The sequence below is a fragment of the Phoca vitulina genome, unplaced genomic scaffold (assembly GCF_004348235.1).
Source record: "Phoca vitulina isolate PV1807 unplaced genomic scaffold, GSC_HSeal_1.0 scaffold32, whole genome shotgun sequence".
NCBI classification, from domain to species: Eukaryota; Metazoa; Chordata; class Mammalia; order Carnivora; family Phocidae; genus Phoca; species Phoca vitulina.
The window spans coordinates 18,804,555-18,830,973 of record NW_022589735.1 but is presented as its reverse complement, the minus strand read 5'-3'; the positions used below and the strand labels follow the sequence as shown (position 1 = coordinate 18,830,973).

The 26,419-nt window shown below is 47.3% G+C and overlaps 1 protein-coding gene across 7 annotated transcripts in view; it reads left to right on the top strand.

Annotated features, from left to right (window-relative positions):
• Positions 1–26,419, top strand: part of TNFAIP8 (TNF alpha induced protein 8) — a 115,917-nt gene that overhangs the window by 59,196 nt on the left and 30,302 nt on the right. For 2 of the 7 annotated variants that reach the window (XR_004301907.1, XM_032425098.1), the window contains exon 1: positions 16,808–17,027. The exons of the other annotated variants lie outside the window; for them this stretch is intronic. Coding sequence is in view for 1 of the 2 variants with exons in the window: in XM_032425098.1 (XP_032280989.1) it covers positions 16,955–17,027 (73 nt within the window). In the remaining variant the exon portion in view is untranslated. Of the gene's footprint in view, positions 1–16,807; positions 17,028–26,419 lie in introns of those variants that run through there. 7 annotated transcript variants of the gene reach the window in all.

Here is a 26,419-nt window from a genome sequence, read left to right as displayed (position 1 = left end):
GAAAGAAAGAAAGAAAGAAAGAAAGAAAGAAAGAAAGAAAGAAAGAAAGAAAGAAAAGAAAAGAAAAGACCGAACACCACCACTTTCATGCTGAGTAAGTTGGAGGACGAGACGTATGAGTTTATCTTTGTACATGACCTCCATGAGTAGCAAATGGAATTCCAAACTCCAGAGCCCTGTCCCCAGCCAGCCAGTATTCCTGCCACATCCCTGACAGAAATAGACACACAGAAGGCCAAGCAGGGCTGATCCGAAGCCCTTTATTATAGGTGGGCTTTGACCCAAACCCTGATGATGACCTCGAGTGAGCCAGACTGCACCTGCAGGTCACCGAAATCCAGGCCAGGACACCGGACTAGGCTGCAGAAGGATGCGGGTGCCTTTAAATGCACGATGCTCTGTCACAGAGAGGCCACCTCCACGGTGGAGTTCTCAGAAGTGGAAGTTCTAGTGCATGTTAAGACACTTGCATGATGAGCTCTGGACGTGTTGAAATTAGGCCTTTCCAGGGCCTAATTTCTCATCGATGAGCAAGTCTGAGCTGAGACTGAACAAGAGGACTTGCAAAGCTTCCGGTAAGCCCGCGAGTTCTGGTTCTTGGGTTCTGCGCAGACCGTGATGGGAGGCGTCATTGCGGAACTGTGGTGGGTGAAGGGTAGGGAACTGAAATCCTCTGTGCCGGGACATACGGACACACAGGTGATGGCAGCTTCTGCAATGCGTGCTACAGGGGTCTTCAAGAGCTACCAAGTGGCCGGACTGGCTGAGGGCTGGATGCCAACAGCCCCAACTTGCGTGTTTAACAACATACTACAGATCCTGGGCAGAGACGCAGCTCCCTGAATAGAGGGGCTGTTTCCTTTGCCAAGCCCGCCTTGGATGCTGGCTGACAGGCTTGTGTTCCAGATGTCGGGGGTCTTGTGGGAGCCGTGGACGAAGGGGGCGGCGAGATCAGACGGTGACCACTGCTGGCTGAAACTTCTGTTAAAACGTGGTTTCAGAGCCGTGGTCACGTGGCTTATCTTGGGAGCGGCGAGCCCTGCTGTGTTTTTCGGTCTCCTGTTTTGTTAAGAGTAGGATTACAAGTGGTATTGCACACAGTTGTGGTTTTTCAGTTTTTAGTGCTCTCGTTGCTCAATTACCCAACTCCCAGACGGTTGGCTCTGGAGCTGTACCTAGATGGGAGAGAGATTGTTGTTTGTGTTCTGTGTCAGTCTGGATAAACCGGTGGTCCCAAACACAAATGTCTACAAGAGCCAGGTAAGAAATAAGAATGTGAAATTACTGCTTTCTACGAATAATTGGAAGTCATGACTCCTGGGGCCGACTTGGAGAGAATGGGTCCTATCCCCAGGCATTGACGTTCAGATGAAAAACAAAATTTATCTGGTCCAAGAAAACCCTCTATGGCTGGATTCAATCCTAAGGCTACCAGTGTGTGATTCCTGGGCTATGAATCAGCCAACTTCAGCTGTCATTCACGTTTGCTTAGCCTCAGAGATATCAGATGTTATGGATATGAGCCCTTTGTGTGTCTCAGTAGATTTTAGCTCTTTACCTTAGATGACAAGGCAATCCCTGGGCTAAATAGGCCACCCTAACTTTGACCCGCAAATTGGAAATCCTTCCAAAGAAATAATGTCCTCATGAATATCATTCCTTTGGCTCACGGCCTTTGGAGGCTGAATCAATTTAGAGAAGCAAAGATGGAAATCTCATTCAAAATAGTTCTGAGTATTTTACATCATTAAAAAAAAAAAAAATTGTGTCACTAAAAACAAGGAACCTCCAGCATTTGAAAGACATATTCCTGCCTTGCTGGTTGTTTGCTGGGTATATTCACAACTCTTTGCCTTGTCTCTGAGTGAGGACGGCTTGGGGGTAGGGATCAGGGTGGAATCTGGAATGGGACAAGCTCGAGTTAGCTCTTTCCCACCCCTTCCAAGCCTTCCCACGCTCATGTTCTTAATTTCTGCATCCCTGCTCTCCCCCGCCCCCCCAAGAAGGAACAAAGAAACCAGTGGATTGATTTACACGCTGAGGTGTGAGTCATCCACAGGCCTTAAGAGACACTTGTATTTTTCAGAGAACCTGATGGTATAACAGGAAATAGGGCAAAGTTTAGCCAGAAGTCATGCTCCTTTAATGAGAATATTTCTTGTCGTGCTAACTGTATAGTTTGGGGCTGGGGAGACAGCACCTTAATAGCCCTGCTTCAGGTAAGACCCTCTGGACTAGCACTGGCCACTGAGCATGGGTGGAGGGGGGTTCGGCTTTATCCTGTTTTATTTACATTATTCAAACTCCTGTCAGAGCCCATGAAAATTCCTGCAAATGTGTTTTTGTAAGAGACTGATGGTGCCCAGCTCCCCTGTGTCTGGCCAGTGGGAGAGTTGTGGGGATTTAAATATTCCTTCAGCAAAGCCACTCAGTTAAAGCTATGCTAAAACTGTGCTCTTCTGAAAGTGCTTACTCACCAGAGTACTGTCTCAATTTCTCCTTTTCTGTGAGACTTCATAAAGGAATAGTCCACAGTTCTCTATGTCCTTAACAGCAGTTTACCCCTGAACCCCTTGCAGTGTGGCTTCTGTGTCTAGTCATGTTACTCAATTGTCTTTTCTCTAAGAATGCCAGTGACCCCCTCATCATCATATCCATTGACCTTTTCTTTAGCTTTCCTTTCTGGTTTATTGTTTTTTCCCCTGTTAGCTCTACCAGGAACCATTCTTCCTTTCTTTCTCCCTTACCTCCCCTTCCTTGGCAAATTCCTCCACCCTCAAGTTTTAGCTTAGGCATCACTTCTTCCAGGAAGCCTTCCCTGATTGACTCCCTCCCCCAGGACTGATTTACAATACTTGTCCTACCAGCTTTCATAGCACCCTGTACTTTTTTGCTTTTGCACTTACATTATATTTTAATTAGTGTCTTCCCCCTTCCCTGCCTATACTGTAGGCTCCATGAAGACAGGCTCCAGTGTTTTATCTGCACCAGTTGCCTTGTACCTGTACATGGTAAATGTTCCATCAGTATTTGCAGACTGAAGAACTATATAAATGAAGACAGCTGATGAACCCCCGGCTTCCTCCATCAAGCTTTGGTTCTCCCTAAGTCCCTTGGACTTCCAATTAGTAGATGTAGAGGGGTTGTTAGATGCTGTCGATAAAAAGTGACGTCTGGCTCTGAGGAAGAAGGCAAGTGTCAGGAAATCCTGACCATTCGTATGCAGCCCCTTCATGACCAGGCAGTAACTCTCCGCGTTGTTTATGTTGGACAAGGGATGGCTCCCTGTTGATGAACCCCATGGAGTGGATGAGGTTTGAGGGTTCTGACCACTAGCAGAATAGGAAACACATTGTTCAGAGAGCCAGGCAAGGGGGCACTAATGATTTTATCATCACCCTGGAGGGAGAACTTGAATATCTGATTGGCAGTTCTAGAGAAACTTTGACTAATTCTTAAAGGAACTGATAAGTGTTGTGTAGATACAAAAGTGTGTAGACAGTACTGTACTTTGGGGCCATTTAAGGAGTTTTTAAGATAATTTCAACTATATACAATTTTGCTTTACTGATTTGAGAACCTAGTGTTCCTTCTCTAACCTCTGAAAACATGACTCATCTATGTTAAGAGCGTTGCACCTGCTCTGTAGAGCTGTGTATTGGGACGGGCTTTCCAGAGCATGTGAGAAGAACGTGAAATCTTGATCACATGCTTCTTTTTTTTTTTTTTAAGATTTTATTTATATATTTGACAGAGAGAGATAGCGAGAGCAGGAACCACAAGCAGGGGGAGTGGGAGAGGGAGAAGCAGGCTTCCCGCGGAGCAGGGAGCCCGATGCGGGGCTCGATCCCAGAACCCCGGGATCATGACTTGAGCCGAAGGCAGGCGCTTAATGACTGAGCCACCCAGGCGCCCCCACATGCCTCTTCTTGTGTCTTGAAGTTGGATAGGAATTGTTGACTGGGTGTAAAGACAATGGAAAAGGACAACTTTATTTAGGCCAGGTTTAGTGAACAAAAGTAGGTTTATATCTGTACTACAGAATAGTGTGATCAGCAGCAATAGTCTGCTATGTAAAAAAAGTAATAGTAATGTTCCATAGCCTTTGTTTAGTGAAGAGGAGATATTCTGTGCCATCTGTTTTAGAAATAGTTTCTTTTTTTTTTTTTAAAGATTTTATTTATTAATTTATTTGAGAGAGTGAGAGAGTGAGAGAGAGAGAGCACATGAGAGGGGGGAAGGTCAGAAGGAGAAGCAGACTCCCTGCCGAGCAGGGAGCCCGATGCGGGACTCGATCCCGGGACTCCAGGATCATGACCTGAGCTGAAGGCAGTCGCTTAACCAACTGAGCCACCCAGGCGCCCTAGAAATAGTTTCATCAAAAGCTGTGGCTTTATGGAAAGAACAGCCCTCCGTGGACGAGCCCAGCTCATGTGGGAGACTGATCTGATAGAAGAGGCTCAAGCACATCCCCCCACTGGTGGCCCTGCTCAGACCTCAGACTCCGAGGTGTGAAGTGGGACTCCTCCCTCTCCCCTTGCCACGCCTGTTCCTCTCTGGACTTCCCCCCTCTTCTATTAATGCCCCTCTTCCTCCCAGTCAGCCAGGCTCAGATCCTCCCAGTCAGCTTTGCTGTCTGACCGCTCTTAACTGCTCTACACCCCTCTTCTGGTGGAGCATATGCTATGTTTGTCTTGAGGTCAAATTATTGGTGTTCTGCTCAATCACAGACTCTATAGAGTGGAGAAAAGTAGCACAGAATGAGGTCAGAGGACCCGCCTTCCAGTCTCAGTCCTCGCTAAGTGACCTTGGTCCAGCCCCTTAATGTCTCTGAGCATCAGTATCCTCATCAGAAGCAGATGGAGCCAATAATACCCAAGATTTCTTCCCTACGGGGTTGTTAATGAGGATCAGTGGCAATGTATGCAGCACACTTCGAGCACTAGAAAGCACCACCTTGCTGAGATGTGGTAAGATGGAGATGTGTTCTGTAACATGCCTAGCTCAAGACTTAGCATGTAGTAGGTGCTCGATAAACTATGCCTGATGTGACAAAAGCCACAGCTTTTCATTGCATAGACATATGCATTAAAACAGATTGCGGAGAATATCTGCTCTTCACTAAACCAGGCATAAGACAGGCGTAATTTAAGACAGCTGAATATAAACATAAACATCATTTGGTTCTGAACTGAGCTGCTGGTTCAGAATTTGGGGCAATGGCCAAGTGGAATATTGCTTCCTTCCCCTGGCCCAGATAACAGGATATTTGGGACACCCAAGGTTCTGTCTTTTTACATTCAAAGGTTAATCTCATCCATTAAGCACACAGATGACAAAATTAAGTACGTCTTGTGCAACAATGGATCCCAAGTTGGCTTTAAGAAAACACAGTGTCTTATAAATGCAAACAGCCTCCAAGGGGGAGCTCATTCCTAAGAGACTGGGTTAATAGAATGTTTATCGCCCAAGAGCCGTTCATGCCTTGAGTAAAGAGGTGCCTGGAATTCCCATCTGGGACTTATTAGTATATATATTCAGGTGGCGCAGTGCCGGATGTTCGTTCTTCACCAAAAGGAAACAAAATTCCCGTTCTGAGGATGGCGAGGTTGCTGCGCTTTGAAGGTGGGCAGCTGCTGCTGGTACCTTGCTGGCCCTGGAACTTCCATCCAGGGAACTGCAGTTGGGTTCAGTCCCGCTTATCAGTGGTTCCGAGGGCAACTCCGGGGCGGGGGTGGGGAGGGTGGGGGTGGTTTCTGGGTGGCTGGCAAGGCTGCCTTTGTAAAGATAAGCACAATCCATTAGTCGAAGCCCTGACTCCAGGGGCTTCAACGGGGGGATGTTTGCCTTTGCTCGTCGCTCTGTGTTTAGGAAGATGTTAAAAGGAAGTGCGTGCATTTTGTGCCTGTTGTAAAACAGAAGGTTTGCAGCTGTCAGAGTTATTTTCTTCTTGGCTCTTTATCTGATGGACTTTTTTGTAAACCTGACAGATTTATGGACTGTTGCAGATCACCCACGCCAGCTCTTGAGATGTAATGCAAATTTTCTTTTCGTGTTTCTTTCTTTGAAGGGCACAGAGATTTATGTACGCATTTCCTTGTAATGTACTTTGGAGGCAAGGGGAAATTAAAATTATCCTTACATGTTGTCATAATTCAATATTACGAACTGATTCAATGATGATTTTATTAGTGCTATGGTGCCTTCGAAGCCTCCAACATGTTCTCCTTAAAAAGGAGGGGGAAAAAAACCCCACAAGATATAATTGTGTGTTTTTAATAGCTTACAAATCAGCCTCAGAAGACAACGGACATCAAGATGATCAACTTTAAGCATTATAGAAGTTCGCTCTGGAAGTGTAGGTTCACTGCGGGCTTCCGTAGGCTTTCTGGAGGAATCGAGACCTGAGCAAGGTTTGGGGAGAGGTTCAAAAAAAAAAAAAAAACAACGGTGTAACATAGGAGGAAAAATAGACCGGCGGTGGCCGCTCCTCCCACAAAGTGTCATGGTTGGCTGTAATGTTTGTTTCCAGTAATTTCCAGTGAATGAAACAAAACAAGTGTCGAAGTTTCTCAATGAGGACTTTTCAGATCATTCATTTCTGCTTGTTGGGGGGGTGTGCATTCGTGGTTTTGCCCGTGGCGGCGTCCTGCCTCCGTACTTGGTTGCCTTCGCCCTCTGGGGGAGCGGGTGGTCCTCCAGCCGGCATCCCGAGGGTCTCACCCGCAGCCTGCGGATCTGTGTGTCTGCCTGCGTGCAGGGGCCGAGGCAGCCAGGACTGGTGGCAGGCACAGATGATTCTGTCTAGCCTCTGTGCACACGTGAAGTGTCCGCCCCTGGACTCTTTGCAGGGAAATGGGCTTACAACCTGTTAGATTATACCAGCTAGAGATGATGGCTGACTAACAGCCGTAGGAATGGAGGGAAGAAGGTCTGTCGAGCAAACATTTTGACTGTGGGACTTAGTGAGATTAGAAATAAGGGGAGGCCGCCCGGGTAGCTCAGTTGGTTAAGCGACTGCCTTCAGCTCAGGTCATGATCCTGGAGTCCCGGGATCGAGTCCCGCATCAGGCTCCCTGCTCAGCCAGGAGTCTGCTTCTCCCTCTGACCCTCCCCCCTCTCATGTGCTCTCTCTCTCAAATAAATAAATGAATAAAATCTTTAAAAAAAAAAAAAGAAATAAGGGGAGACAGAGCAGCCTAAGCTGGGGACCATGGTAGGATTCTAGCCACTGTTGCCTCAGTGAGAAATAATTTGATATTGGGAAGAAAATCAAGATGCTGTGTGTGTGTGTGTGTGTGTGTGTGTGTGTGTGTGTGTGTGACTGCTGGTGGGAGTGGGGGTCTGTCTGTGCCTTCAGAAGGAAGGATACTCCTGGATGGGGGGAACGTAAGGAGCCATCCAAGTGGACAGGCCCTTCTGGCAACTGAAAATCTGTAGGCAGGAGCAAAGGTTCCTGACAATATTCACTCATGGACCCTTTAGGGTCTCTGTATTATTTTCACATCATTTTCTTGGACACAAGGAATACCTCACAGTTCCATTTATTAAGTGCTTAGGTCTAAATAACTTACTACATATTTCTGTACTAATAACCTGGTAGCTGTGTGGAAAACATGATACATATAAATCGAGAGATAAAAAAGAATGTTTTTATTTCATTCTTCACCACAGTGACTAGTAGAATGAGTGCCCCTGCTGAGCCTTGCGTGGTTCAGCCAGGATCCAATCGGGAGACACGAAAATAGGAACAGGAGAGTTTCATATAAATAAATATGAACTAGCACTATAGTAGGTGGCTCCTCAAAAGATTAAAAATAGAAAATCACCGTACGATCTAGCAATTCCACTTCTGGGGATGTACCCCAAAGAACTGAAAGCAGGGACTTGAACAGGTCTTGGTACACCTATGATCATAGCAGAATTATTCACGATAGTCAGAAGGGTGTAGCTACCCAGTTGCCCATTGAATGGTCCATGAATGGACAAACAAAATGTGATACGTGGTATCTACATGCAATAGAATATCATTCAGTCGTAAAAAGGAAGGAAATTTTGGCGCAAGCTACAACATGGATGAACCTTTGGGACATTAAGTGAAATACACCAGTCACACACAAAAACACAAATACTCTGTAATTCCACTTATATGGGATGTCTACAGTAGTCCAGTTCAGAGACAGAAAGTAGAATGGTGGTTGCTGGGGACTGGGGAGAGGGGAGAATGGAAAGTTAGTGTTTAATGGGTACAGAGTTTCAGTTTTGCAAGATGAAAAGAGTTCTGGAAATGGGTGGTGGTAAGGGTTGCCCAACAATGTAACGGCATTGAGTACAGTTGAACTGTACCCTTAAAAATGATTAAGATGGCAAATTTTATGTGATGTGCCTTTTACCACAATTAATAATAATAAAACAATCAAAAGAAATACTAACTTTAGTGAGGACTATCTAGCCAGTGGAGAGAATTGTAAAGAACAGAGGAATAGCTAATGTAAGGAGCAGCCACTTACCATGGGTTCAAGATAGAGCACCAAGCGTGAGCATCTCCCTGTCCCACACCAGACCTTGATGGAAGAGGGTGGCCAGCCACAGCATCTTGGATGGCAGAGAAGTTACCATAATGCTGTGCTGGTAGAATTTGCTAGAAACCCACCCGCTAGGAGGCTGAGACAATCTATCTATGGGGAGGTTTCTCGAAAAAGCACACCAGAACCAGGAGGGGAAAGTTTTTCTTCCAGTAATGTCTCCACAGTGCACCCCACTGACAAAGCTTAGAATTGTACTGGCTGGCGAAAGAGAAAATATATTCCAAGTCCTGTCTTTCTTTTCTCAAAGCAGGTGATGAAGGGTGAATTTGGGGCTGTTGGGCAATAAATTGATCACTGGCCAACTCACAACTTCTCAAACCTTGAAATCAGATTGGATCTCACTACCCTAATTTCCTGTCTTATGTACTTTTTAAATATAATACTTGCTTTTTATCACAGCAACTGCCAACAGCCTAGCTTTGCAAAGAAATGATGTCATCACAGAAATGTAGCACAATCTAATGTTACACTGTGAACTTGCTCGAAGTAGTAGTTCGTACAGTTTCTGAGAGATGTTGAATAATGCTTTGTTTTCCTCAAAAATTTAAAATATCCTGTGACACCCCTGCGCGCTTGCCCTCAGCACCACGGCATTCAGTTTGGGGATCTCGGGGCTAAAATTATGAGTCTGTTTCAACAACTCTGACCACAGCACTCTAACATGTGAGAATCTAAGGTGCCAGTTCGGTTAAGAGGACAGAAGAGTCATGGGTAAAGTCAAAACTGTCTGGGGTAATGTTATTTTTGAAAACCTCTTAGGAAGTTACCAGATTGGAGAATAACATATCACTTTCCAGCAAGTAGAAGACTTACTGTCTGTTTCCTCCACCCTTGGAATGGGTTGCTAGATGAAATAGTTGGCTTGTCTTTGGAAGCACTTTGATGTGAAAAAAAAATACATAGCCTTAAATACAATATTCACCATCAGCGCATGAGATGCTCACCATGTGAGGAGATCGTACAGAGATGAGAGTCAGGGAGGGACCCGCCAATTCCTAGCTCCATCACAGGCTCGCCCTGCAGCAGAATATCATTATATGGAATGGTAGCAGATGCATTTATATGGTTACGTTTTCTCTCTTTCGGGCTGCTTGCACGTAGTTAAAATTGAGAAAGTTAAATGGCATTTGATGGCACTTTGCTGAATTCAGTAGTCAGCATTCTGTTGGAGTAGATCTCAGATTAAGAAAGCTTTGTGTGTTAGCACTCTTCTGTTTCTGCTGGGAAAGGTATGGGATTCGTAAGACCTTTTCTCGTTAGAGGGGCACCCTGTTCATATTAGCAGCTTCTCAGAAAAGGTATTTATTTTGGTGAAGTCTCCAACTTGGTGAATCATAACTATTACATATTTCTAGAGCTCTTCTTTAAGGAGAAGCAGAATGGCTGAAGTTTTGCAACCTGACCTGTTCAAATGGAAAAACTGACCCATGCCTTTCAGTGCTACCTGCAAAACAGCCCCCCGCCTTCCCCTCCGAAACCCTGTTTGGATAAGTTCTGCTTTGGTTCACATTTTTACCACCTGCTGAGTCTGTCTGTTGGGTTTGAGCCCTGGCTGCTTTCACCTGGCAAGCCTGCCCAGCCCTGGAGCTCCACCTACCAGCCTTTCTGCCTCTTAAACAGTGATGTTAATTTAATAGCCATTCTACCCGTGTCAGAAACTCAGTGTCAAAATCAAATGAGGACAACTTGGCGCGGGTTAGACTTTCAAACGGATCTCAGGCCAGGAGTCTGTGTATGGTCCAAATTCCACATATGAAGCACGACTTTCGTTTCCTTGTGGATTTCATATTTTGTTCGTAAACCAGAATAAAGCTTCTTAACTCCTCAGATGCAATTAACCAACCTGTCTTGGCAGCACTTTCTACGGCCTTAGTGTGAGCCCACGGAAGAGAAAAGAGATGATCACTAGCAAGCGACTCTTGGTTTCAGCTCTTGCCCCCCCCCCCACAAAATCTATCTTTATCTTGTTAAAGAATTATTTCCTTGCTGGAAGGTGTAAAGGCATTTAGGGCTTCTAGATACATGTTCCACAACCTAAAACAACCTGGCCTCATTCACAAAAGTATTCGGGAAAGAGTCGAAGGGGGATTTCAGAATTTTCAGTGCTTTGTCCCATTCCTGCCTCATTTCACTATTGTTTCTCCTCTGTTAAGTAAGTGGCATGGACCCCATTTTATCAATGGGCACACAGAAGCCCAGAGAGGTTCAGTGGCTTGCCCATGTAAAAAAAATTTTTTTTAAAGATTTATTTATTTTAGAGAGAGAGAGAACAAGCAGGTGGGGGGCAGAGGGGGAGAGGGAGAGAGAATCTCAAGCAGACTGTGCACTAAGCACAGAGCCCCATGTGAGGCGTGATGCAGGGCTCCATACGGGGCTCGATCTCACGACCCTGAGATCACGACCTGAGCCGAAACCAGGAGTCGGTCGCTTAACCGACTGCACAACCCAGCACCCTTGGCTTGCCCATTTTTAGCAGAAAAGTGAGAGGAGAAGGAATAGGACAAAACCATCCTAATGCACAGGAGGCAGTCCTTCCTGGATTTATGGTGGTCGGGCCCAGTTCTCCCCCACCGAGCCTGGTGGTCTTTTCCCTTCCCTTGGCAGCCTCATAGTCCAGGAGCTTTAGTTAGGGTCCTGACCGAACTTTTAATTAAAAAAAAAAAAATGGTGGTGGTTTCATGTAGCTGAGTAAATAGAAGCTATTGAACTTATAGTGTATGTAAAGCATCGAATATCAGGAGTGGAATAACTTTCATTTGAACCTGTGATCTAAGCCCTCAGACAGAGCCAGTTGAACAGTCTATGCTAGCTCTAGCTCAAACTCTGGAAACCTCCCAAAGTAGCCGTCTTTGAGGTACCCTTCTGCAAAATAAAGGACTTGAATTTTACGTGAGTAGTTTTATAGAGTCAGAAAGTCTAGAGAGAGGACACAGGACGCCTAGACTGAGTTGACTGCAGTCTGAAGAACACTACTACTTAGTTTTGTGATCTTGAGCAAATCATATAACCTCCCTTTCTTTAACGACATATCTGTAAAATGGGTATGATTGCCCCAAGGGAGATCATTGGGAAGTCTGAATAAAATCTTTTTTTTTTAGGGGCAACTGGGTGGCTCAGTCAGTTAAGCATTTGCCTTCGGCTCAGGTCATGATCCCGGGGTCCTGGGATCGAGTCCGTCAGCGGGGAGCCTGCTTCTCCCTCTGTCTGCCGCTCCCCCTGCTTGTGCTCTCTCTCTCTCTCTCTGACAAATAAATAAAATCTTTAAATAAAATAAAATCTTTTTTTAAATTAAAATCTATGTAAATGCATGGCATCATTGCTAAATATTATAAAAGAAAGACCATACATCATACACTCTTCAGATAATATTTTCAGGCCTGATTTTGAGTGTGTGTGTGTGTGTGTGTGTGTGTGTGTGTGTGTTTAATCATCTGCTGAGCACTTTTGAGCAAGGAAGATTTCCTAGGAGAGAAATAACACAAACAATGGAAGCCGAGGAAACAGGTATATCCCAGATCTACTGTAGTCTCCATCCGCGCTCACCTCAGACCTCAGCACTCCTTCCCACTCCCTCAGAATTATCCACTCACACCCTGAGCGTTGGTGAGGATGAAGGATTTGCTGAAGGTGTCAACCGGGGTAGAACGCAGGGCCCTGGAAGGCAGCTCTCCTCCCTCCTCCATGGCCACGCTCAACGTTGGCAGATCTTTCTTGACTCACAGCAGCTCTGTGCCCCACCCTCCCACTCCCCAGCCTCATCCCAGCACCCAGCAGTGCCTAAGCATCTGGGTGCTTGGCCTCCTGAGAAGCTGCATGAGTGACCTCCACTCTCATCTGAGTGCTCCCTTCTCCATTTCTGGTAAATAAAAATTTTCTCAAGGCAAGGAGAGCAAGATCACCAGGGCCGGGCGCGGGGAGGAGAGGACTCTGGAGAGACACCCGTGTAGCCTCACCTCTTTTTCGGAAGGTAAAATGCAGAAGAGTCTGAGAAGGATAACAAGGACGCAAAGGCTGCAGCCCCAACCAGGTGAGACCAAGAACACAGCCCTTCCCCTGTGTGAGGAGAGAGACCGAAAGCCAACTGTATGTATAGACCACAGGAGTCTTCAAAAGAACTTTTTTTTTTTACCTAAAGATTTTATTTATTTGTTTGATAGAGAGAGAGACAGCGAGAGAGGGAATACAAGCAGGGGGAGCGTGAGAGGGAGAAGCAGGCTTCCCGCAGAGCAGGGAGCCTGATGTGGGGCTCGATCCCAGGACCCTGGGATCATGACCTGAGCTGAAGGCAGACGCTTAACCTACTGAGCCACCCAGGCGCCCCTTCCAAAGAACTTTTAAGGGTGTGGACGTAAGTAATGCAAGAAGAGTTGAGGAAAGCTTCAAAGTCAATAGAAGAAAGCCACTTTTTATGCTAAGTAGACAACTTTTTTTTTTCTGACCTAAAATGTCATATGTACCTAGCCAGCCTCTTGTCAGCAGGGTAGAAATAAAAAGTATTAATACAGTGCGTGTTGTTATGACCTGGTGTTCTTGTGACCTGGGAGTGTAGGTCTGACTCCCTTATACAGATGCGTAGTACTTTTCACTGCAGAGAATTTACAACATTGTTGAATGTGAGTAGAGTTTGTTACCTCCTGAATAAACCTCTTCTTCTCTCCTCGATTCTGCTGGTCTTTTCATTTGTGTGAGTCAGAAAACTTGCTGACCTTCCTGTTCTTAATACACATCTGGACAGCTGTGAGCCAAAGACCCCAAAGTCCAGGCTTGCTTTCTTTAATTTGCATTTTTTGAGGTATAATTTAAGAGGAGATTTTTCTGCTGCTCTGTGATAAAATTCAGTGAAGGGGTGGTATTAATAAACCTTCCTTACAACCAAGGTCACTTGGAAGGTTGAGTTAATTAGATCTGTGGTCACGATTACCAAAATTAGGGACACCTGGGTGGCTCAGTCGGTTAAGCATCTGCCTTCAGCTCAGGTCATGATCCCCAGGGTCCTGGGATCGAGTCCCACATAGGGCTTCTTGCTCAGTGGGGAGCCTGATTCTCCCTTGCTGCTCCCCCTGCTTTCTCAGTCTCTCTCTCTCTCTCTGACAAAAAAAAAAAAAAAAAAAAATTACCAAATTTATACCAGTAAGCTCCAGATGAACAGGTCCCATTCACATGTGATACATACACATATTTGATAATGCCCGAATGAATGAAAAAAATCATCAGAATCTTAGGCACCATTTTACCTCTCCCATCTGGGCACAGAAGGGGGGAGATCCACTGTTCCTCACGCCTAGAAGTTGAACCTAGTATGTAAGTGCAGTATGGTATTAACTGACAAGTGATGCTAACTTAACTGCTATTTTGTATCGGCTGGTCTATAATGATTGTTGGTGTGACTTCTAAGCAAGTTGAAGTATTTCTAAATATTCAGGGGTGAACAGATTCCGCGTACAGGAGGTAGATGACTATAAGGTACTAGAGCATTATTCTCTGGAGGCTTAAAAGCGACTAATCCCCTCTGGAACAAAAGCGGAGCAAAATCAAGATGAGGTGACTGACCGAGCATAGATCGGAAGTGACAGGAATGCAAGTCCAGGAGAATCAGCTGCCCTTTGGCTTCACTTTGTAGGCTGGGAACCTGGGATGGTGCTGTTTGCTCAAGGTTATACTGATGACTGAGGAGCGTCCTTGTCCACATACAGTCTTTTAAAATAAGCTGAGCTTTCCTTGCCGTTGAGTTAGATCAGGACATCCTTCCCCAAGGAGACTGCTGGATTGCATTTAAATACTAAAGAAGTTTTTTTTTCCAGGTTTCCTGAGGATGGGGTGAGTGTTCAAAGATGGAGATTCTAAAATGACTCTAAATTGAATTACAAGGCTGACCTGGCAGGAATGGGACTGTTCATTCAGCAGTCCTTCCCCTTGGCTAACCTGAAGGCCTTTCTGTGTGAATCGGGTGTGAAAACAAGCCAAACGTTAGGGGCATGTATTTCGGCACAGCTCATGTGGTTTGTACGTAATTGGACTTGCAAAAGGACATTTAATAAATAATTCTGAGGAGGGCCCTTTCTGAAGGAAGAAGGTGAAAGGGAGCCCTGCGTGCAGCAGATGGGGCTTGGAATTGGGTTGTCTGAATTTGCATAATCATCACCTTGAACAAGGTGTTGCATCTTAGTCCAATTATAGCTGAATGGGAGCTATTTTAGCTGTGTGACACAGGCCCCGCTGAGGTCCTGTAGCGCTCCTGGTGGCCATCTGTGGACATCTGGGCTGTGGGGGGGGGGGGGGGGCAAGGGCAGATGATGTGTGTGGGAGGGAGGGCTCCCAGAATGATGCCTTGGACAGGACCGGAAAGGTCGCTTCTTCCTGGTGAGGGAGCATTTCTCTGGGTTCAAAATGATCACGTCTCCTTTGGAAGTTTGAGGTTACTGAGGGAAGGTATGCATTTTTGCCGCTCCTGACCCAGAATGTGTGGCAAAAGGGACAGCGCAGTTAACCGTGACTTTCAGAAGGGTGCACACTATTATCCTTTTTGTGGTGAGGTCACTTTACAGGAGGCTCCGCAACACTGATGTTTTCCAGATGTTTCTCCCCTTCTCTCTTCTCGATTGGCTATGTCTTCCTCTTACCATCCTGCCCTTTCAGTGAAATTGAGATAAGTCAGCTTGGGGTTTTAGGCATGTTAGAATCACTCAGTAATAGGAAGTGATTTACTATCCAGGCCTTATATTAATATTTATAACCACTTTGACTGCTTGTGACTTGCATAAATCCTTTTTTCCCGTTTGAACCCAATATTGAAGTAAAACACCTGAGCATCTTTTACAAAAATTTACTTTTAATGGTGCAATAGTTAGTAATAATCTGTGCAGTACTTATGGTTTTCAAATCCTTTTTTGCTTGTATTACCTTATTTCATACCAAACATAAATCTGTGAAGCAAATACTACTTTTAATCCTCATTTTACCTGTGAGGGAAGGGGGGGGAGGGGCAGAGAGATTAAAGAATTTGCTCAAGGTCATAAAAATGATAAATTTTCATTCAGGCTCTTTAAATCATTATCTTTTGTGTATTCTTTTCACTGAATTTATATCCTAGTGTCTACTCTTGTGTTTTTGTTTTTTGTTGTTGGTTTTTTTGCCCATATAAAAATGGGAAATGAGGAAAAAGAAAGCCACTGGGAAAGAAACTTAGGAAAAAAAATATAACTTTTCTCACAATTCCCTAATCGATCTTTCAGGTGCGTTATTAGAGGATCTCTTGCCTTAAATTGGTGATAGAACTAGTGCTTTGCAAAATACCCCTATTAAGACAGATACATCAGTGTCAGCTCTGTTCCTCGCTCCTCGGAAGAGAAAACCAAGGTTTCGCCAAGTCAAGACGCCCACCTCTCGGCCGATTGTAAGAGCCAGGGGACGGGACCTGAGGGCAAGAACTGAGTTGTCTTCCCCAGGCTCTGCAGACTTTCTATTCTATCAGCATTTCAGAAGCCGAACACACGCCTCCCCCCTTGGCATTTGGAAGGAATTTATCCCTGGTTGTTGTTCGGAGTGGCGCGGGGAGGGAAGGGGGCGCTCCCTCCGAGGACCACCCTTGGGGCTAACTGCAGAGGGGTTCCTGCGCCTGGGGCTGGGGTTTGAGTTAAGAGTGCTCGCCCGGGTTATGCTGAGTAAGCCGCCTTGTCTGCTTTCCCCGTGCAAAGGTAAGGGGCGGGGGCCGCCCCCACTTTCTTCAAAAGGCCCTGCTGCCTGGTGAAACTGGTCCTTCCAGCCACATGGACCAATATCCATGTTACTTTCCTGCGAAAATAACGTACAAACCGGAGCAGCTTCAAGATCCTTATTTTTCAGGCATATAAGATCCCCCAGGACAAGGCAAGTTAAATGGGCGCCGAAAAATGTTAACGCAGAGATCCAGAGGCGTTTCTTTGACCGCGTGTGTATTTCTTATTTATGTACGACTGGCGCGCGCGCTCAGAGGAGTGAGACCTTCCTCCTTACTGCACATTTATTTCCCAGGCGTAGCCCGTCCCGGTCGTTTGCCCCCGGCGCCCCTCGGCCTTGCCTGGGCGCGGAGTCGGGCTGAGGTCCGGGCCTCCGCCCCACCTGCGTGCGCCCGGGCCCCGCCAGCCGCGCCGCCGCGCCAGGTCGCCTCCGCCCCGCGACGGGCCGGGGCGCGCGGCCCCGGGGGCGGACTCCCGCCGCCCAGCTGAGACGCGATTCGTCACTCTTGCAGAACTTTCCCCCTGAAAATCCCTGCACCAGAACCAGCCCTCCGCCCCGCGGAGGTTTTGATTTTAGTGGCTTTCCTTCCTTTTATTTTCTGCCGTGCGCGGGTTTTGCCCTCGGAGGGAACTTGCAGCTCGTCCGAGTACATGTCCGCGGTACTCGCCCCTGCAGCCGGTTACCCAGCCACCATGCACTGCGAAGCAGAAGAACCCAAGGAAGGTATGAGTCTGATTTCTCGGGGCGGGGGTTGGGGGGGGGGAAGTCCCGCGGAGGAATGTGGAGGAAAGGCGGAGTAGGGGCGCAGATGGGGGTTTTAAAGGGAGCGGTGGGTACTTTGTCCCTCGCCTTGCGTCTTCGCAGCTCAGAGTGGAGTCTGCGGAGCCCTTCTGGAGCCTTCTCACCCTGCAGCCCTTCCGAGACAAGAGGAGGAAGAGTCTCGGACTTAGCTCAGCCAGCCCACGGAAGGCTGCTTTGTAGATTAATCTGGAAACGAAACGGAATGCGAAATGTGCTTTGGAAAGCGCTGCCTGCCTGCATCGGGACAGCCTAAAGCGACTCCCCTTGGAAGAGCCCAAAGAGTCCAGGGTCCCTTGAAAAAGGTTTCAGAAATTGGAAACTCCTTGTGTTTCCGGTTAAAAGGGGAAGCTGAGTGAGGGGGAGAAGTGAAAGATCTTCATTTGAGGAATAGGTTGGTGGGTTTTTTGCTGTCTTCCCCCCCCCACCCCCCACCCCACCCTTGCTGACTTTTTAGCAGTGAATTCATTTTGTTGGGGGCCTAAGGGAGCGGAAAGATTCAGGAGGGGCACCTTGTGCAGCTTGCAACTGAGGCGAGTTTGTCTGTTTCTACCTTTGCCAAGGCAAAGGGTTTCATTTACTCCTAACAGAGAACGGGTGACAGGGCTGGAAAAACTCCAACCAAAACGCAATTATACGCTGGTGTTAGTTCGGGGAGTTTATTTGTGTTTGAGTGTTTGTATGCTTTGTTTCCTGAAACTTTATGTATACAAAAGTCCTCTTGTAAGTGGGGGTGGGAGTGAGGATAGTTGGGGAAAATTAGAGAGTAGGAGAGGAGACCGCTCATAATTATGAAAATTCCTTTTCTTTTCAAGTAGCCTCTTGGGAAACTGGTAAGTTTCAGGTCAGTCACAGCAGCTGCTGGGAGCCTGGGGAGCAGAAAGGAACCCCATCATTCTCCACTTGGTAGATAGGAGGTAGCAAGATCCCTTGGAACTTGTCCTCTTCTGTCTCTTACGGATTCCCCTCCCAAAGTAAAGCTCTGTGTTTCATAATGTAGTCTCTGTGGGCTGGTGTTTACCTTATTATGCGGTGTGGGGGGAGCAGTCCGTAAAAGAGGCTTGTTTAATAGAAATACAAAGCTGTTGTGAAGAAAAATGACAGCCAAGAGCATTGTTTTCGAGCTTGATGTGGAGCGTGGGGGATTAATGTTTCCTTGCTGTGGCCTCTGTCCTGTTGGAGCTATGTGCTGATGGATGCCTTTTCTGTCTTTATAACAGCAATTTATAGTAAGTCAAAAGTAGTCGAAGGCAAATAGGAAACAGGCTGAGAGAATCCAGCCTGGTGAACTTTTGTGTGTAGATTACAAGTAGCATTTAAATTGGTATTTTTTTCCTGAGTGTGTTTTTCCTTTCTTCTGGGAAAGAAGGAGGTGGAAACACGGTATCCCAAAGTGTTTCCACATTGTTCCCTCCTGCCCAGCTCTCTGGATGTTCCCCTAAAAACTGGAGTGTGATGGGGTCCCTCGAGGGTCCCTTCCTACCTTGTCCTCACCTTGCCTCCACTCGCCATCATTTACATACTGCAGATCTGCAGCAATTTATCTGGCTTCTGCCTTTTACAGAAAGCCCAGACTTTTTAAAAAATAATAAGAATATGAGGTGCTAGAGTTTTAAATTGATGGCAGTTAGGGTAGGATATGGAAAAACTCTTCAGAGAGATGGAAGGAATACGTATTAATAGAATCATTGCAACTTCTGCCAGGAAGTAAAGGGTGTGTGTGTGTGTGTGTGTGTGTCCGTTTTCCTGGGCAGTTCTTGTAAGACTGGGTATTAGCTGTGATCTAGAACCTTCTGTTTGGCTACTACCTCTCAGAAGTCTATGAAAAGAGCCATGCTGTGTAAATTATTTTTGATTATCTTCTCTATCCTTATTAATCCTTTTCCCCCTCCTTAGCTTTTTTTTTTTCTTTTTCCTCCTGAGGGACTTCAGTATCCCATTTAGTGTGAGATCACCACAAACTCTTCACAATGTCTCCATTGCAAGAAAATTGCCTTCTGATTCTTGGTGCTGATTGGCTGTAATGGGGGGGGTACTTTTAAGTCATTCTGAGCCACGGTGAAGGACTAGTATGCTTTCTTTGGGGTTAAATCTGAAAAAAAAATCAAGTCCGTTCAGAAGTCTTTGGACGCCAACAGATTTGTGGATGTGAGTGAATGTGGAAGCAAATGACTAGGGATATTGTTAAGCCATCGTAGCTTAGAACGTACTTGACTCTGTGCCAGGAAGGCTGAACCTCCATCCTAGTCTAGAGCCACCTCCTAGAGAATTGATTTAATTTTGCCTGCTGACAAATGAATAGGTGATTGTGCTTGAGTATGAAACAGAGAGAGATAATCCAGGCCTCGCTTTATTAAAAGTGGAATGAATTTAAGATAGCCAGGCATGATGTGAATAAGAGAGCAAGAGAGATGAAGGGATAAACCCAGTGTGTTAAAAAGGGGAAGGTTACGGGAAAGAGGCTATCAACAGTTTCCAGTGGACGGGGGCTTCCTGAGGAGATAGGTTGATGGCCACGTTCTTCGAATTTATTGGCATCCTGTTGCGTAAAGTACTTAATTATGAAATAGGAAAAAAATGAATGGAAGCTAAGGTCTCTGAGGACCTTTCTAGTGCTAAGCATCAAGGGATCCAGGGCTCCTTTGTACCCCTTCTTAACAGTGTTGGTATCAGGAAGTGAGAAAGCCGTTGGGAGGGAGGGTTTGCTGTGTGGGGACTTGGGAAGAAGTAAGGGTCGAGAGGTGAGTGAGCTCAGCTCCTCCTCTGTGGCCCATAATAACATCCAATCCCTCCCCACCACCACCTCTCAGCCAGATTCTCTCCTGCCCCCTCACCAGGCCTGCTATTTCACAAAGAAAACAGTAGCCATTAGACAGCACCCTTGACTTCCTGCTCCCAGGGTGACAGACTCACCTTCACCCACACCCTCCCTCCTGGTGTCTGTGGAGCAGGGGTCCTTCCCTCTGCGGATGGCCACTCCTTCCACCTGGGGCTCCTCACCCACCTGTGGGTCCCATGGCTTTCTTGGTCCCTTTCTTGGTCCCTTTCTTTCAGCTCCCTACTTGAAAGTGTTTGCACTTGCTGGTTCTCCTGCCCGAATTAGCCTTCTCGCCACCTGACCCCCTTATCATTTCCTCGGAGGGGCTTTTTCTGAACCTGAATTAGAACCCCCGACTGACCTCTCTCAGAGCACCCATTCTTCCACTCGCTGCCCTGTTCACCATCTCTTCTCCAGACCACAAGCTCTTGAGGGCAAGACCATGGCTGTTTTCTTCCCCACTGGGAGTGGTAAGAGGTGATCATTGCCTACTTATAAAATGAGGGGCTCCTGGGTGGCTCAATCGGTTAAGCATCTGCCTTGGGCTCAGGTCATGATCTCAGGGTCCTGGGATCGAGCCCCGCATCGGGCCCCATGCTCAGCAGGGAGCCTGCTTCTCCCTCTGCCTGCCATTCCCCCTGCTTGTGGCGCTCTCTCTCTCTCTCTCTCTCACAAATAAATGAAATCTTTTTATTTTATTTTATTTTTTTAAAAGATTTTATTTATTTATTTGACAGAGAGAGAGAGACGCAGCGAAAGAGGGAACACAAGCAGGGGGAGTGGGAGAGGGAGAAGCAGGCTTCCCGCTGAGCAGGGAGCCCCATGTGGGACTCGATCCCAGGACCCTGAGATCATGACCTGAGCCAAGGCAGATGCTTAACAACTGAGCCACCCAGGCGCCCCCAAATAAATAAAATCTTTAAAAAATTTTTTTTATTCCACGGTTCCTACTTTATCAATCTTTGTCATTCCTCATCCCACTGAAGTCTGTCTTTTTCTCCACCATTCCATGGAAACCGCCGAAATCATCAGTGACCCAACATTCGTATTATGTCCTGTCCTGATCTTCCTTGACTTTTTTTTTTTTTGCAGCATTTGTGCTGGGAGACCAGTTTTGCAACTCTGCAACTCTTTCCTGGGTTTCTATGATGCTACACTGTCCTGCTCTCCTTTCCTTTTTCTAGCTGTTTTCTGTCTAATCTCCCGGACCTCCAGCCGGGGCTATTCTGAGAACCAGCTGCCTGGTACACACCACGCTTTGCATGTCGCACAGGAACCTCACACTCAGCAGGTCTGGATGGAGCCCATCATTTCTTCCTCTTCACAAATCTGATCTGCCTTTTGTCTTTCCGCTGATTATCATTGCTCACTTTTTGGCTTCCAGACTCCACATTTGCGAGGCGTCCTTGACCCTGCCCTCTCGTTTATCTTCATCTTCCACCTGGTACTTCATCCTCCTCATTATCTGTTAGATGCATCTCTTTCTCTTCTCCCCTGTCCCTGCCTTGGTGCAGGCCCTCAGCGTCCGTACCCTGACAGTTGCAGTAACCCCCTCTGCCATCAGGGCTCTGGCTCTAAGAAGTGGAAACTGACTCCTGCTATCATAAGCAGAGGAATTTATTGGAAGCACATGGCGTAGTTCGCACGTCCACAAAAAAGCTGAGAATGGGCCCCTGAAATGCATCAGGAGATGTAGCTGAGGCCATACCCCGGGATTGCCTGGGTAGGACCTCACCATAGCCTTCGCCTCCTCTGCATTTTTCAGCTTTGTCACTCCTGGGCCTCGAGATGTGGCTCAATGTTTCTTGGTCATCCTCCGCATTCAGAAATCCCCGAAATAAGGCTGTCGGATTGGTCAGTGTGAGATCGTGCACCTGCCCCTTGCTGCCCCCCAGGGAATGAGGGAACGTCTGCTTCTGGCTTTAGGAGTGGGAAAGAGGGGTCTAACTCCTACCACATCTTGCAAAATGAGGGCTCCTCCAGAAACAGGAAGGGAGTTCCGACGTGAAATCACCAAACAACAACAAATATCTAGTGCCCCACTGGGCTTGTTCTGTCCAGCCTTGTTGTTGCCCGCTCACGTGCTCCCTTGCTCACTCATCAAATGCTGTTTCCTCTGTTGGGCTCACCCTCATGTTGGTGTTATTTCCACCCAGACGCAGTTTGGAGTAGATGCTTCTTCAGGGCGTTTTCCCTAACACCCTAAACTTCCCTCCGTTGTACCATCTTTTCACGTATTACTGTTATTAATTTTCTTTTCTTTTGCCTCCACCTCATTATGAGCCTTCTGAGAGCAAGGTTTGTGCATGTTTTATTTCCTGAAGCCCCCGTGGCTGACCTAGGGCCTCTCCTAGAGGAGAGCCTAATAAAGCATTGTCAAATCCATCAATTAAAATGAGATTACGTCATATGATGAAAACCTTTGAACACTTCTTCCGGTTTCTAGAGTGCCTTCCCAACCTAAAGGACCAACCTATTTAGGGTTCCTTAAATTCTCCACTCTTACTGGTAGAGTCAAAACAAGCATGTGTGTTTGATCTCTAGGGTCAGGGCCCACAGTGACTTGCCTTCAAGACTGAAGACACAGTTTTGTAACTGAAACGTATTGAGCTCTTTCCAGGGCCAGGCGTGGTGCTAAAGCATTGGATTATGTATATTATCCCATTTCATCCTTGTATAATAACCCGTTGTGTCGATTCCACAAAACAATAGAGAGATCGGACATTCAGAGAGGTTAAAAACTGTGCCTAAAATCACACAGCTAGAAAAAGTGGAACCAGGATTTGAATGGAGGCTCTGTGGTTCTAACCCTCCCCTGTCCTCAAGCCTGGCACTCAGGAGGATGCTGTCTGTGGTCTTGCGCCTGTTTGTACCCCAGTTTGAGAAACCAGGAGTGGAGAGACCAGGTGTTTGGAGGAGAAAGTGGAGAGTCCAGGCCCTGGCTCTTTATGTGCCTCTCGGAGGCGGAGGTAGTGAGGCTTGAGTGATCCTTCTTCGCCTGATGAGAGGATCTAGGAGCCCCGCAGGGCTGGTAGGAGGTGCCTGGTGCCCACTGCAGTGGGAGACACCCAGCACCCACGGGACAGATGGGGGCCTCACATTTTTGAGCGGTCAGCATCACTGTACTAGTTGTCTCACCTCATCCCTCCCTGCGCCCACCCTGGCTTTGCAGAGGGAATGAAGAGGAAAGGCTCTGACGAAGTGCATCGCCCTGGGTGCAGCTGACCTGGATGTCATGTATAATGTAAAAGGTACAGCATATGCCCCCAAACACTGGACTTTGATGTGATTATGTTTCTTTTTATGTAGTCATTAGCCTTGGAGTGCGGTGTGCTCCCAAGGACTAAAAGTGGAAAATCCATTTTGAGATCCACGTCACACTGTCTCTTGTGCAGTGGACATCGCTGATGACCTGACACCGCCCCACACCCCCAGCTCTGTCAGCTTCAGGACATCGGGGCCATTTTCTTCCTCACTTCTGAAAGTTTCATCAGACTGAGTGGCATCATGCCTTTCTTGTCCCCAAATTATGACGCCAGGGAACAATCAGGATAACATGGATGATTACGTTCCCTGTTCCTGATTGTTGGTAGTCCCAGAAGTAGCCAAAAAATGGGCAGGTGAAAGAGCATGCAGTGGGCCAGAAAAATCTCAGGACCCAGGGATTTCATTTCAGAATAATGCAGAGTCCCTAGATCTGCCGCAAACCGTTAATTTGTCAACATTTCCATCTGTACGAGGAAGATGCTGACAACTTGGAAAAGAAGGAGGTGAGCGTGGTTGTGTACCTCTCTTCATTTAGTGGGTTGTGCCTAAAACGATAGTGTGAGCTGAATGTTTAAGAAATCTACTCATTATGTCTATCTGTAATATTTCAGGAAGATCTGCAGTAAGAAGACTTTGTAATTAGAATGATTCCCCTACAAACACAAGTTAGAATCACCATGGTTTGGAGTTAAAAGTAACTTTGCACGCTCTTTTATCTTACCTCTAATTTTAAGAAATGCAGGGGCGCCAGGTGGCTCAGTTGGTTAAGCGTCTGCCTTTGGCTCAGGTCATGATCCCGGGGTCATGGGATGGAGCCCCGCATCGGGCTCCTTGCTCAGTGGGGAGTCTGCTTCTCCCTCTCCCCCTGCTGCTCCCCCTGCCTGTGCGCCCTCTCTTGCTCTCTCTGTCAAATAAATAAATAAAATCTTTAAAAAAAGAGAGAGAGGTGCAGAACTGAGGCCCAGAGAGGTGAAGTCCAGGCCCTCTCGACGCCGCCACCCTTATGCCTGTTGGGCAAACAAGAAGTTTTGCAGACCCAGGTTTTCGCATCCTGCATTTGTGCATGAGATCTCTCTAAGGCAGGACAGACCTCCAGCTTTGGGGGTGGAATTTACAAAACCTAAGGGGAGTGGTCGAACACATGGAGGTTTCCTATTTCACATTCTCCTAAGTGGAACTCGGGAGAGGATCAGGTGAGGACGACGAGGAGGCATCGTGAGATAAGATTTAGCTCCGCAAATAGTTCCTAGTCAGTCCCTGGCTTAGAAAGTGGGAGACCAAGGGAGAGGCAATTAAGCAATGAGCTCATTTGTTTTCATTCCTTTGAGAAGAACATCATTGAGGAAAGTTAGCTGTGGAGGGTGCTGGCTGGGCAGGGGCTCTCTTCCTTGGGGAGAACGTGTGCCTGTGTGTGGGTGGGAAGCGTTCAGACACCGGACATGTGGTCACAGTACCACGTGCCCCGCGGGGCTGGTGGGGTCTGGGAATCCACCCACTGGTCCCCCCTGCCGCTGACCAGGAAACCTGAAAGAGCAATTACTTAAATCTCATTCTTAGAGCTTGAGATCCTTGAAGAAGAGTTCGTGCGTCCTGAGTGATTGACAGCTGAGTGGGCAGTAAATGTCTGGGGCGCTGCTCTGGGGGATCTGTAAGACTCAGCAAAGCCTGTGGTATTATTGGGTGGTACCTTGTGGTATTTATGGTTTTGAAGATGGATGGGGGTTTGGGGTTTGCGTGTGTAGGATCGTCTGCGCGCTGACGTGGGAATACACTCTCCAGGTTTGCAGTGACCAGATTTCATTTTGTAAAGAAGTGGGAGCAGAGTTTCTCCCAAGGAAACGGTGGAGCAAAGAGGCCACTAAGCAGAAGGCCCTGAGTGACCATGACAGCTTTAGGCTCCTGGAGCCTTATTGGCCAAGTCCCGGTTGACTGTCAAGAGGAGAATGAGCAGCTCATGAACTCTCCTTCCAGAGTGACATGTCCTCTCTGCTTGATGTCAGCTCCCCTGGCCCAGGTTTTTGTGTTCTTCTGTTGGCTCCCTCAACTAGGCTGAGGAGCTGGGGACCAGAGGTGTCCCTGGAAGCACAGGCTGTTCCGTGTGCCATGGACAGTCCAGTAGAGTCCTGCTTCCAGAGTCAGCCTTTCTCCCTCATCACTGGGCCTCAGAGACTCATAGCAACAAATGTTGACTGAGTCAGAACTTCCTCTGTGGGGCCTGGGGCTGCAGAGGTGTGTGTGTGTGTGTGTGTGTGTGTGTGTGTGTGGAGGGCACTGCCCTCAAAGGACTTCGGGTCAGGGATCCTACACAGCACATGTGCGTTTATAGGAGAGCGTACATGACGGGGAGCTTAGGATGAGTACTGCACAAGGATGAGTATTCACCACACATCATCATGGCACTAGTGACTTCACAGGAGTTAGCTAGGACTTCAGCTAGGCCCTTTGGGCAAGAGGAGAGGCGAGGATACTGAAGGAAGGAGGTTTACAGCAGGGTGTAGTGGAGGGCTCATGAACTGGAAGGCATTGGTGGGCCATGTTGCAGCAGTACACGGGGCCAGAGAGAGGCCGGGCTACTCAGAGGGACACTGAGTAACAGACAAGGCTCCAGGAGTCAGGACACCACTTCTACTCCTGACCTTGCCCTTGGTTGTCTGTGCAACCTTCAGTCACTGATCAGTGTCTCTGAACTTCAGTTTCCTCGTTAGGAAAGTGCAGGCATGATGGTAGACTGAAGCATGCCCAAGATCCCTCCTAGGAGGGAAACGGGATTACTGTACGGGAACTGGGGCGGGGAGAGGGTTTGAGCTGGAAGAAGGCAGATGCAATGTAGTGTTTTAGGAATACCAAGCTGGTAAGAGCCACGGGTTGGTCTGGAGGGCAGGACTGAGCCTGAGTAAAGGAGCCTGGACAGCAGCGTGTGATATCCAACCAGAAGAGGAGAGTTGATCTCTCAGGGAAATGCTAAAGGGAGATGGGGTCTGGGCCATGGGGTTCGCCTCTGAGAACACCCCCCTTTGACAAAGGAAAGAACACCCCCCTTTTACAGGTAAATGCAACCTGTAAAAGAAACAGATAAGGAGTAGCTCAAGAGGGAGGAGGGAGACAAGGAGAGAACCAGGCTTTGGAAGCCAGGAGGATGAGAGCCGGCAGGGACAGTGACAGCGATGTCTAAGGAGAGGTCCTGAAGACGATTGCTTTGCCGCCTTCTCTTTGGGGCCTCAGCAAAGCTGGG